At 41.1% G+C, this 13,698-nt stretch overlaps 1 protein-coding gene across 1 annotated transcript in view; it reads right to left on the bottom strand.

Annotated features, from left to right (window-relative positions):
- The window catches only part of LOC146005483 (LIM homeobox transcription factor 1-beta), a 67,017-nt gene extending 53,549 nt beyond the window's left edge, over positions 1-13,468 (bottom strand). Inside the window, 2 exon segments of the mRNA XM_083144729.1 lie at positions 13,025-13,229; positions 13,434-13,468. Coding sequence (XP_083000855.1) covers positions 13,025-13,229; positions 13,434-13,468 — 240 coding nt within the window.
- Between the last annotated feature and the right edge of the window lie 230 nt (positions 13,469-13,698).

Below are 13,698 nucleotides of genomic sequence, written 5' to 3'. Positions count from 1 at the left end.
CGCAAAGATTTGGATGCCGATAGGCTCTCCTTACACATGTCCATGCTTGGTGATATCGCCAAACAGAAGAAAGTGGTTCTAACTACCATGCGTGACATAAGGAAGTTCCTTTTGGAAGACACCACCCTCCAGGAGTAAAATTCATGATGGTCCACCAAACTGAGCCAGTGACGATAACCACAGGCGAAAGGTCATTCAGTGCTATTAGCCGACTAAAGACATATTTGAGATCTACAATGACGCAGAAGAGACTAAGCAGCTTGGCGGTACTCCACATACATCAAACTGTGCTTGATAATTTGGACCTGAGACCGCTCGTTGATGAGTTCATAAAAAATAACCCACTGCGTAGAGCAACTTTTGCTTTATTTTTAAATCATGTTCATATGTTTTTGTTGTGTATGTCACTTTATATCTTAGTGTACATGCTATTTTTTTATTATTGCAAAATTACATTTTAAAAGTAAACTATTGTAGCAAGAGCAAACAAGTAAAACTATTTTCCTGCGATTTGTGTTAGCATTTATGTAAATAATTAAATAAAACTGTTAAATATTAGTTATTTGCAACCCATCACATGTCTGTTTGGGACATTAAAACACACCCATACCCTCGACGGGACTCGAACCCGAGACCTCTGGATCAAAGCGAGTTGAGTCGACCACCCAACACGCTCGGCTATTGAGTCCAACATAAACTGTTAGATTGGTCTCTTAATGCAAATACATACTTTTCAATAAAAATGTTAATTGTTATCTAAAAAACATATGACCAGACATAAAGAAACTTTGAAACATTTTCTAAACGTTTTTCATGTTACATTTCATTTGCATGAGGAATATAATAGCTGCTTAAAAACTGCTATACGAAGACGTAATTTTTATTTTTAAAAAAAGGGAGTGAGTGAGTCATTCATTCATTTATTTCAGTGATCAGAGCCCCCCCAATAATTTTGACAAGTCGGCGCCGCTGCTATAGTGTAAAATGAACTTTGAGTTGAACGGCATTGGGAGTGTCACTATTCATCTCAGCGGTCCCAAAAACTATGGATTCCACACTAATATTGGTCGTTTTACATGCCATCCCCTTCCCACCCCCACCCCTAGGGGTGTGAGGGGTGTTTTAGAGTTGTACGGCATTGGGAGTGTCGGTATTCATCTTAGCGACCCCGAAAACTATGGATTCCACACTAACATCGGTCGTTTTCGATTATTTTTACATGTCACCCCTTCCCTACCTCCATCTGTAGGGGTGCCAGGGCTGTCTTAACCCCACAGTATTTCTTTCCAGATTGTAAGTCATATGTGTATCAAGTTTCGTCATTGTGAATGTCACCAATTAGCTTAGAGACTCCGAAAACTTTGGATTCCACACTAACATCGGTCGTTTTCGATTATTTTTACATGTCACCCCTTCCCTACCCCCATCTGTAGGGGCGCCAGGGCTGTCTTAACCCAACAGTATTTCTTTCCAGATTGTAAGTCATATGTGTACCAAGTTTCGTCATTGTGAATGTCACCAATTAGCTTAGAGCCTCCGAAAACTATGGATTCGACACTAATCTAGGTCATTTTTGACATTTTATTTTTCACCCCCTCTCACCCCCATCCCGATAGGTGATTAACTTGGAGTTCATGTCACTATTCATCTTGGCGACCCCGAAAACTATTTATTCCACACTAATATCGGTCGCTTTCGATTATTTTTACATGTAACCCCCTCCCCTAGGGGTGCCAGGGGTGTCTTACCCCCAACAGTATTTCTTTTGAGATTGCAAGTGATACGCGTACCAAGTTTGGTTGAAATCGCTCCAGGCGTTCGAGAGTTATGCTGAAACAAACACACATACATACATACATTTTTATATATTAGATTTCACTACATTTTCCTTTTCAGTGTTAACTAAATTGTTAATATCCTTTAACCCTAGCTTACCCGTGCCGTACGAAAAACTTACTTACCTCAGAAGGGAGGTCTCACAGGCCCACACTTTTTTAATCACTAAAATTCAAGAAACCATTTTGTTATTCAATTGCTTCTTGCTTTCTTGTCTATAGATGTTTAGTTATTTATTAATTATAATGATTACTAAAATTACCATCATTAATAAATAATAATAACTAATTATTGCATGAGTGTCCATATTCTACCATTGCTAAAACTCACAAAAACCATAATAATTTATTTTATTAATACTTGTTTGTTTATAGAGGGGCAGTTGTTTATTAATTATAATAATTACAAAAGAGACCTTCATTACCAAGCTTTGTACACTCTCACTAGTATGAGTGTCTCGAATAACAAGCATTTAAAGATGGCGCCTGATACACCCTCCAAGTGCATTTTACCTCCTATTTGCATTACATTTATTTTATGGACAAAAGTAATACACAATATTGAGAACACCCTAGGGAACAATGTAATTTATTTTGAATTTTTGATAAGAATTTTCACAGTTGAAAAAATAGAGGTGGTGGGCCTAACAGGCCCCCTTTCCCCTCTCGGGTATGCTAGGGTTAGGCTTACATAAGGTTACATAAGCTTCCCCTCTACGTGGAGATGCGTTGTTGCCGCGAGGGGGCGCAGCAGAGTATGATGGCATCTACGTTGCCTTAATCTTTTGTGCTTTGTGGTTTTTGATTTCACTTTTTATTTGTTAATTACTATTTAATGTTTTGTATTGTGAATTCGATGGTTCTGACAGATGTATCCTCCTTCACAAGATCTTTTGGTTCTCTTTTCCCATTCGCACTTTCGTCTTCTATACTTTCCCTAACGAAATCGTTCTTGTGATATACTTTTTATACTACGCATGATTGGGTCCTACCTACCCCATAGACACCCGCATCACCCAGATTCATGATGATCTGCAATATCCAATGATAGAGAAGACGCTTCAAATCGCCAAACAACGCGTATGGGCCAAGGTTCGAGCCCACACCAATCCACTGATAAACTCCATCGGGACACTCCGTCCCCGACGGCATAAGGAATCTCTACCACGACCATGAAAAGCTGAATCACACTCAGATTATAGGGAACCTAAGTAATCTCTTCACATGGTTTTTAACAAATGTATAATATGTGCACCGGTGCTTGTATTCAAATTTCATGTAAAATATCATGACAATCCTTGTATATCTTGTATGTATTGTTTGTAGTTAGTTGTATATGTTGGGCACATACCTGTCTCCTGCGACAGTAGCAGGAAACACTAATGTAATTGCAATTATCAATGTTCCTGTACACATCTACTATGTAAACAACCCACATCCCAGTTCAATAAATAATATGCTGGACATGACTTCTGGAAAAAAAAAAAACTTTTTATAATTTTGATACTAGGTTGGACTGAGAGGAATGAAAAATAACAATTTGAAAATATATTTTTGATTTGCGCAAATTTATTTTTTAATGATGCATATTATTGAGACAAAGTATTGAGGATATGTAAATTTAATGAAGAAAATGTCTCCTGTTGGGCGAACTAACAACCATTCACAATTTCCGTCTGTTTAAATTTTAAAAAGGCTCGGGTCCTTTGTACTAGATACTGTCTCACGTTTATAGTAACTATATTAATTGTATTATTATTATTAATCGTTAATCTCGTGTAACCAGTGACAAAAAGGAAATGAAAAAATAACACCTTGTTAATGAATGTAAAGCTTTCGTTTCGTGAAAGTTTCTATTGCGGGTCCTGACCTAGACGCTTTAGTTTGCTGTAAATGTAAATTATTGCATGCCATTATTTTATTAATTCCCATAACGTTATTATTAAAATGATAGTTAATTAAACGTAATTATACTTAAGGTAAAAAGGTAAAAGTACCTCTGTGCGTGTGCACACATGCCACGAAGGCATATGGAGCGATGTGGAGGCATAGAGCTCTGCATATTCTTGATTTCGGCCACAGTTGGGATGATGTGATCAGCATCACGCCCCTGACCGCCTTTACCCCCCAGGGTTTCCCCAGGTACCTTTGTTATTCGACGCTGAGTGGGCGCCGGAGCCGCTTCCATTGTTAGAAAAGTTCCGGATTTGAACCGGCCGGGGATCGAACCCGGGACCTTTTAGCATGGTAGTCAGACGCGTTACCGACTTTTTTTTTTTTTAAAAAAAAAAAAAGGAAATACCCCCTACACGGAGGTATCCCCCACCATACACTCTTTTACTCACTTTTACACTTTTCAATTCTTACATTTTCTTTGTTTCTTATCAACTGGACGAACACAAATACCCATGCCTTACCCGGGACTCGAACCCAGAACCCCTGGCGTTGTAGCGCGCTCTGCTAACCACTTTTTTTTTTTTTTTTTTTTTTTTTAAAGGAAATACCCCCTACACGGAGGTATCCCCCACCATTCACTCTTTTTCTCACTTTTACACTTTTCAATTCTTACATTTTTCTTTCTTTCTTATCTACTGGACGAACACAAATACCCATGCCTTACCCGGGACTCGAACCCAGAACCCCTGGCGTTGTAGCGCGCTCTGCTAACCACTTCGCCACGGAGGTCGACACCACTTCGCCACGGAGGTCGACATCGACTGAGTCACCGCGGCCACTTTATAGGAATAGTACTTACTGCGTTTTAAAAGATATTCTTCAGGCACTGAGATATAACTGAAATATTTTTAAGTATGCTAAAAAAGAAATATCAGGAATCGACACTACGAATCTTTATATATAACCTATATTATTTTTTTAATGAGTTTTTCTTGCTTCCTCGTTTCAAAATTTACAGGATGTAAATATCACAAACCATGGCATGAGAAAAAAATATTGAAGGACGTACATGAAATGTCGGTTGTGCCAAAATATTTAGAAGGAAAGTGGCGGTATTGAATACTGCTTCTTAAACAGATATTTCATTAAAGTGTGTCGGCTTCCGTGGCGGAGTGATTAGCACAGTGCGCTACAATGCCAGGCGTCCCGGGTTCGAATCCCGGCCTGGGTGTGGGTGTTTGTGAGTGTGTGTCCTTTCATCAATGTCATCACATTATCCTCACCTTCGCGATCAGCCAAAAGTGGCAGAAAAGCGAAGTAAAGTAAACTATACTCTGTCCCAGCTAACTCTGGATCAAGTGTCAGAGAAGAAGCAATACTGATAATTAGGGAGCGGAAGTTGATGACCTAAAAAAAATAGGTATATGACCTATAGAATGTCCTAAAAAATGGGAAAAAATGACGTAAAAAAAATGAGCATTAAATTTGTTAGTTTCAGGTTAAAAATTAAAACGAAAAGGAAATTAAACAAAATGCGATCTTGCTTTAAAAAAAAGGTACCAAATGATACCACATGCTTTCAATTAAAATATGCAACGAGGATTTCCAATTTAAAGAACAGAATAAATTTAAAACAATTTAATGAAAAAGTCGTATACACTAAATGAATTGGTGTAAAATGCATTAATTTCCCAGTTTGCCTCAGACGGACACCTGGTGGTTTCAGGGCCTCCCCGATGGCGATGGTAGCGTCGCCGCCTTGTAATCAAGGGGTATCGGGTTCGATACCCGGTGGAGGCACATAGTGGTTCGGATCCCACTTTAAACTATAGGTCCAGTTCCGATTAGCCTTACTATCCATAAAGTGGACTTAAAACACCAATTCAACAACCTGGTGGTTTCTCCCGACACAACAAAGACTGTCACCAGTTCAGCATTTCTTTTGCTCGTAAATTGCAATCCTGCGAGATATATATAGGCTTATGTTCACCTTGGTGAAAAGACTTAAGAATATTACCACAATGAAAGAAGTGACAAAATATGACGAAACAATACTCCGAATATTGCGGAAAATGACGGAAAAATTCCGAAAATCGGGGAAAAAACCTGAAAACTGGAAAAAAAATGCACTTTAAAATTACCTTTTTTGGGTTCTAGACGAAGCGTAATATGGACATCGTGTCCGAGACGTCAGAAAAAAGATGACATTTCATCAACTTCCGCTCCCTACTGGTAATCTACAGTCGCTTTCCCCCACTCCACGCAAAACCGTTCTATCTCGTGCGTTCATTGGTGGAGCCGTCTAGCGTCACTCCTTGCGCAGAGACTTGTTTTCGTTCTCCTGCTCCAAAGATAGTTGGGACAGAGTATAAATCAATCAATCTTTAAAGTGCAACTCTATCGAAGACTTTAGGACGAACAATTTTGCGGGTAACCTTTACCCATGCAGCCCTTACCCTTTTAAACAAACAAGCCCTTGCAATGGGACGCCGCCCTACGCCACAGCGATGTCCGCAATCAAACATGGGATATTAATCTACAAGATGCAAGCGCTAGGCGTGTATCCAGACGCATGACTTAATGGACGTTAAATGAATATCAATAACTACGCCCGCCGCCGCTCCGGCAGGCATAAATTAATACATTATTTTCCGTGTCATTTGAGACGAGGTCGTCGCATGCATATGCATTGCGTGGCATTGTCCCTAAAGGCGGGGGGAGGGGTGCGTTGCGGTGAACCTTACATGGCGTCCGTGCGTAAGGCGGTTGGGTGGGGTGAGGGGGTTGCGACAGCTGCTCCCTTTGTCGCCGGGAGTTTTTGTGTCGCAGGTGTTGCTCGACGACATATTGTCCCCTCTGCAATTTCTTTTGACTTTTATTCCCTCCGCGGAGGCTGTGCTGCCAGCATCCAAGGAACGGCTGAAGTGATCTCTTGCATTGGTTGGGGGTTGCAACGTTTGGAAGGGCACACACTTCACCCCCTTTGTAGGGTAAGGACGTGACATTCTCTCTCTCTTTCTGAAATGTTTATTTCCTTTTTTTGAGTTGGTGGTCCCCTTTGTGCACGGCAAGGCTAATCGGGACTGGACCTAGAGTTTAAAGTGGGATCCGAACCACTGTGTGCATCCAGCGGGTATCGAACACGGGACCCCTTGATTACAAGGCGACGACGCTACCACTGCGCCATCGGGAGGCCATTTTCTGAAATGAATCACTGAAATTAATAAAAGTGAAAGCAATTAATAAAGAGGAGCCGCTGTTAGCACAACGTGCTACGACGCCGGGAGTTGCGGGTTCGAATCCCGGGTAAGACATGGATGTGTGTGAATTAAAAGATTGAGTACAAACTGAAATATGTGAAAAACAGAAATGGAATGACTGGGGGACGCATAGGGGTGTTCCTATAAAAACAATCGGCAGAGTGTCTGACTGCCACGCGGGAGACCCGGGTTCGATTCCCGGGAAGGGTGAACTAGGATCGGAATTTTTCCGGCCTTGTCCCTGCATAAACCGGCTCTAAGGTCCACCCAGCCTGAATGAATGCGTACCTGGGGGCATCATATCATCGCCCATTCTCATCGTCGCCCAAAGGAGACAAAGGCAGAGTTATTAGAACCTAAACATTGTGACGCCTCCCCGATGGCGCAGTGGTAGCGTCATGGCCTTGTAATCAAGGGGTCCCGTGTTTGATTCCCGCTGGATGCATATAGTGGTTCCGATCCCACATTAAACTGTAGGTCCAGTCCCGATTAGCCATACTGTGAATAAAGTGTACTAAAACACCAACTCAGTCAATCAATCGCCGACCCTCGTGGCGGAATTGTTAGCACATCGCGCCAAGATCCCAGGTGTACCGGGTTCGTATCCCGGCCTGGGCATGGATGTTTGAGTATTCATTCATGTCATCACTCATCCCCATGTTTGCAAATTAGCCAAAAGTAGCACAAAAGCGAAGAAAAATAAAGCAAATATATCAATCAATCATCTAAACATGGTGAAAAGTCAGAAAGTGTGAAGAGAAGAGAAGGTGGAATTTGTCAATTTACATATTTGTAACAATAATACAGGCAGTAGCTGTGCTTCTGATAAAAAAAGTTCAGGTCTGAGGGTGCTTTGGTGAGTATGCTCTGAAAAGTATAATTTTAACTAATATGACGAGCATTTTTAGATTAAAGCTTGTCGCTTATTAATCCTAGCTTGCCCGTGCCATACGAGAAACTTATTTATCTGAGGGGGGGTGGCTCACAGGCCCACACTTTCTTCTGTTTCTATATTTCAAGAAACCATTTTGTTATTGAATTGCTTCTTGCTTTCTTGTTAATTAGTTATTTATTAATTATAATAACTACAAAAGAAAACAATTACCAACCAATTGTACACTAATTGTACACTCTCGCTAGCATGAGTGTCTCGAATAACAAGCTTTTAAAGATGGCGCCTGACACGCCTCCTATTTACGTTACATTTATGTGTTTTGTGAACAAAACTGATACAGAATATTCAGAACACCCTAGGGAACAATGTACTTTATTTTCGACTTTTTATAGAAAATTTCAGTTGAAAAATTAGATGTTGTGGGCCTGACAGCCCGTCTCCCCTCCTTCAGGTATTCTAGTGTTAATCAAATATGGAAGAAGAGGTGTTGCTAGAGTGCGCGTCAAATCTCCTGCATATGGCCTTGAACTGCTGAACAGCACCAGCGAATCACAGACGTGCGGCGTTGACTAGTTCAGAACCTGTTTCACCTCGCTACAAAATCGTGTACCTGGCGCTCGGATATAAATATATTATTTCAAGTATCAGTAGTTCAACAGATGGAAAGATAATGAATTTGCGAGTATGTACGAAAAACAAGCGTGATTGTAGCTTATACCGTTCCCTCTGTAGAAGCAATGTTATTATAAACGTATTTGCATTGTATCCTTTTTGCTCTTCCTTCGTTCCTGTTTTTAAAATAATGTTCGAGTGAAGAATAGAGAAGTAAAATTGACTTTAAGAAATGCCAGGCTCTAACAGCTCAAGCGTGTGGTGTGAATCAAGCTACCGTTTCTCGGATATGTTCGGGGGCAAAATAATGTGGATCGGGGCCTGCTCCAATGTTTCAATCACCTAGAAAGCACATTAACGTACCGAAAAGAACAACAAACCTAGATGACTTTGAAAAAGACGTAGTTCGTAGAACCGTCTTTAAAGTTTACGATTGTGGCGAATTTCCTACTGCCAAAATGATAACGTACTCTTTACGGGACAAAATATCTTACAAAGGCTCTAGAACTTCCACCTTGAGAATATTGAAACAATTAGGCTTCAAGTACAGGAAAACCAACGACGGTCGTAAATTTCTGATGGAGAGAAGTGACATTGTTACGTCAAGGGTAAAATTCCTTCGTGCAATGCACGAAATTCGAGTATCTGGTGATTCGAGACCAATCTTTTACCTTGACGAGATATGGGTAAAACAGAACCACACATTAAAATGTGTTGTTAACTTGTTAACGAATAACTTGACAATGTAACACAAGAAAAATGGGCAGCTTGTGTTAAACATGCACAACAATTACAGGAAAACAATTTTGTAAGGGAGATAGATCGGGACGAAATTTTGGACCCAATTATAATACATTTGAAGGACGACACAGTGACGTTGAGGACAACGACGGCAGTTGTTGGAGTGACGAGGAGCCCCTCTCTGGCAGTCCCTCTGGCATAATCAGGCATGTTCTTTTCTCCCATTAAGTTTAATATATGTTATATTACCTAATGTTCCGTGCTCTCCGTGACAAGGCGTTTCGCTCAACCACGCTGTCTCTTTTCCGTGCGAGATTTCGACATGGCACCGCTGCAGTGCGCTGCTATTGGCTATCGCCATATGCAGGAGATTTGACGCGCACTCTAATTGTCCTGTGTTGCGGAGAAAGACAAACATTTGTTCCGCGGTGTCGGACTATTTGTAAGACTAATGGAAAAAGTAGGCATCGAGACAAAAAAGAATCGTAATCAGCATTGTGAATATCCCAGTAGAAATTGGTCAACAGATTCGCCACCAGGAGGTGTTACATGGTTATACTACAAACAAAGCGAAATAAAATCCGCCACTTATAGAAATCTTAATAGCTGGAAGCGGGACATTTGGGATAAATTCAGGGCACAAAGACATTTTATCAAGAAACGGTACTGTTCCGGGAAAACTGGGACGGGTGGAAACCATAGGTCTGTCGTCTGCATGCTGTTGTTTCCAAATGTACATTTTGTACAGACATCGTGACTTACCAGTGGTTTTGCGCGAGTCTAGAATAATAATCTCTTAACAGTGCAAATATTTTTTCTCTCGCCATCTGAAATACCTGATGTCGGTAAGTCGGTTGCCCTCACCTCGATTCTATTATGAATGTTCAAACGACAAACTCTGGCTGGCGGAGCACAAAGCACGTGATGTCTCCGCCGCCGGTACTACTTTTATATAGGTGTGACACCTATAAATAATTTATTTCACACTTTTTTACATTGCTAACGTACTATTCTGCATTGCGGAACATTTCTTTAGGTGAAATAATGAATTTCTAACGAAAATAATGTCTATTTCTTACATTTACGAGTACTTACTGTTCGTTATTTCGATTCTGTAACAAACATTATAGCGTACTGGTTCATCGCGCGTTGTGCGAGCGTTTTATCGATTTATGCAGTGTTGCAACCTTGTTCACCGAAAAACACCTACTTTCGTGCCCAGATTTGAAATTATGCTAATACATCGCAAACCATTGACGTTAGCCTCACAAACCATTGACGTTAGCCCCAAAAACCATCCACGTTAGCCCCACAAACCATTTTCCGTAAGGTTAGCTTAGGTTAGGCAAGCATAGTTTAAAAAAAAAAATTAAAAAATTAAAAATACCCGACACGTCATGTTATATTGAAAACATGGCGAGGTTTGAAACACTGAATACGGGGTTTACGTCATCTAAGACACGGAACATTGTGCTCTCGTGCAGAAAGCAAATGGCGGCAGCAGAGATTTTCGCAGAAAACAACATGTATTCGCATTAAAATGGATCAAAACTACATTCACGAACTTCCACAACGCTACAGAAAATTATTTGCGTAAGTACTTTCTCCTGTAAAAAGTAAGAAATCCGTTTCACCTATATGAAAGTGTTACCCCGCCGCCTTCTAAGTGGGTGGAAGAACCCAACGTCTTCCATCAGATCACCTGGTGTACTCTTTCACAAGTAACACGAGTTAAGCCAATACGAAGTCAGTGCTATTGCGCTGTTGCCAAACTAACTGCTAGCGGAAGGGAAAGACAGAATTAGCTGTGTCCAGTATTAAACTATTTTTTCTTTTATATAATGCATACACAGTATATATGTGTACAGTGAAATAATGCAGTTAATATTTCTACACAGGATTATAATATAATATCACTGCAGCATATAAGAACTCCAACTGACTCAGACTCGCAATGTTGGAGAATGCCTACGACAATGAAGGATCTGAGACGAATTTAACACCCATTGCTTTCCCAAGACACAAAAACTCCGCTTTCTCAACACGGTGGCAAAGAAAAGACAGACGGAAGGAAAATGAAAGGGTCATTGTGTGTGTGTTGAGACGTGCTGTTTCCCATTGTTTCTCCAAGAAACGATAACTCCGGCTGTAGGGAACGGAAATTTATGGGACTTGGACAGTTAGGTTCAAAATGTCTTGCCCCACCTTATGATGAACTTTAAAGTGGCGAGTTTTATGAAAACTTCTTGCGCGCAGGAAAAACACAGAACACGGCGTTCAACTTGCGCGCCGCAGTTTCCTAACTGTACAACGTTGCACTGGTCGCCAAGGTCACGCCCTGCGTGGCCCCGCTCGATATCGCTTCTAAAATCGTACGCCGTATAGTGGCGGGAACTGTACCAGGCAGAGGCGTATATTCGGGGCTACCTAGGCTATCTGCGAAGCCCAGACCCAGGGAATAAAATACAGAAAAAATATATATCAGAAAATGTGCATAAAATTGTTCATTTCAATAAGAAGATGAACCTGATTTCTTAGAAGTTGGAAACATTCTGAACTTTCTCAACAGTCTGGGTCAGTGTTGCAAACCATTTTTTTTTACCTTTTTATGTAATTTTCCCAGGAATGGGGAATTTTGAAGCGAAATTATCGTGGGCAAGGGGAAAGTGTCATGTGGCAGGGACAAGAATATCATTGAACGCTTGCAGAGGAGTTGAAAAAGAGGTCGTTGACCTTCAAACAACTAGAGATTCAGTAGGGAGTAGAAAATTGTTGGCTGAGAGGGAATGGTTTACCGAAATGACAAGGACCAGTTCTAGTCTAGATCGTGTCGAGTGGTCTTGGTGCGTGGAATTTATTTACAGGCAGCGTGTGAATACGGTAGTGAGTGGATTGTCTTTTTTTTGTGAATGATATGTACTGTGTGTTGTGTAGCGAACTGAAATGAGGGACATAATTAATAAGCTGTCTTTTCGGCTTACGAATGACGATATGTTTCAAATCGTTGTGGATTTTCCTTGTATGTCCACTTTATGAACAGTGGGGATCGGACCTACAATAAAAGTGGTATCTAAACCACCATGCATCAATCCCAGGACCCCTTAGTTTCAAGGCAACGACGTTATTACTGCGCCAACAAGAAGTACCCGAACTTCAAATCGTGAAAATCGGTAGGTTGAAATTTTATTTTTATTCTCGTATATACCTGTAGGCCTACATAATATTCACAATATGGGCCTCTCATTTATGCAAATAAGAATGAAATTCTTGAAACCCTTTCCTTACTGACAGTGTATATGTCCATGTTTTATTTATGAGGTATATATTTTTAATCACAGTCACATCACTTCAACCCGCCACTCCAAATGAGTTAAAAGAACAAAAACACCCCCAACAGCAAATTTTTGTCCATTCGAACACTATGATATGGTGCGATAGCCCAGGTTCTTAACCCAGTATACGCTACTGGTACGCGTCGATTAAGGGGGTACCTTTTGCATTGCACCATGACCTCTTAATACAAAGCCTTGTGTACCAAGAGAAAGTAAGCTCCCCCCCCCCATCACCCCCACTTTTGACACCCTTTCGCCGCTACTGGTACCAGGATAAACATTCTGCGTTATGGAAAGTGTCAACACTCAGAACTGGAAGCTAGTGTGATATTTCTGAGCTGATTTACCTCTACTACACGATCATTTTATGTGTAAATGAAGCTGAATATGTCACGGAAATAATGAACCTACATAAACATATTCACAGAATTTGTAGACGATGTTCCTTTCCACTCACCTGTCGTAGTCTATTCTGCAGTAGAACTTGGAGTCCCTGGTGAAGCACTTGCCTGAGAGCGGGGCGCCACATTCGCAGCAGAAGAGGCAGCACTCGTGGTATGAAACGTCGACCACCCGAAGGTAGAAACGGTCGCAGATAGGTCGGCAGCAAAGCCCACAGAGAGGGGGCTTCCGATCCTCTGCCATCATCGGCGATTTCCTGCAAGAGGACAGAAATCGTTAAGTCAAAACGTCACCAGGAGAGTAAGGACCAGTGCGCTGTTTCTGAAGCCAAGTCACGTGACGACAAACCGGCGAAGTCAGACCAAAACATTCGAAGACTCCGTAAGAAAGCATGTGATTTTGATACATTTGAATAAGATTTAGGAGCAATGGTGCCTGCTCAATACACGGCAGTACTAACACAGTGACAGGGATGCCCATTCCCCCAAGGCCCATGACGTACTCCCCCCAAAAAGGTAGAACACCTCCCCCCCCTTTATGCCGAATTAATTACTCAAATTATTTTTGTCAGACAAAATTTGCGGAAAAATATAATACCAGAGGTGCAACCATGAATATTTGTCTGGGGGGGGGGGGGGCAAGTACCATGATAAACGTACCAATAATAATAATATTAATAATAGCTTTATTATTATTATACCAGTAGTAGTAGTACTAGTAGTATC

This window comes from Lepisma saccharinum, chromosome 23 (genome assembly GCF_977018435.1).
Source record: "Lepisma saccharinum chromosome 23, izLepSacc3.1, whole genome shotgun sequence".
NCBI lineage: Eukaryota > Metazoa > Arthropoda > Insecta > Zygentoma > Lepismatidae > Lepisma > Lepisma saccharinum.
This window is presented reverse-complemented; position numbering and strand designations above follow the sequence as displayed.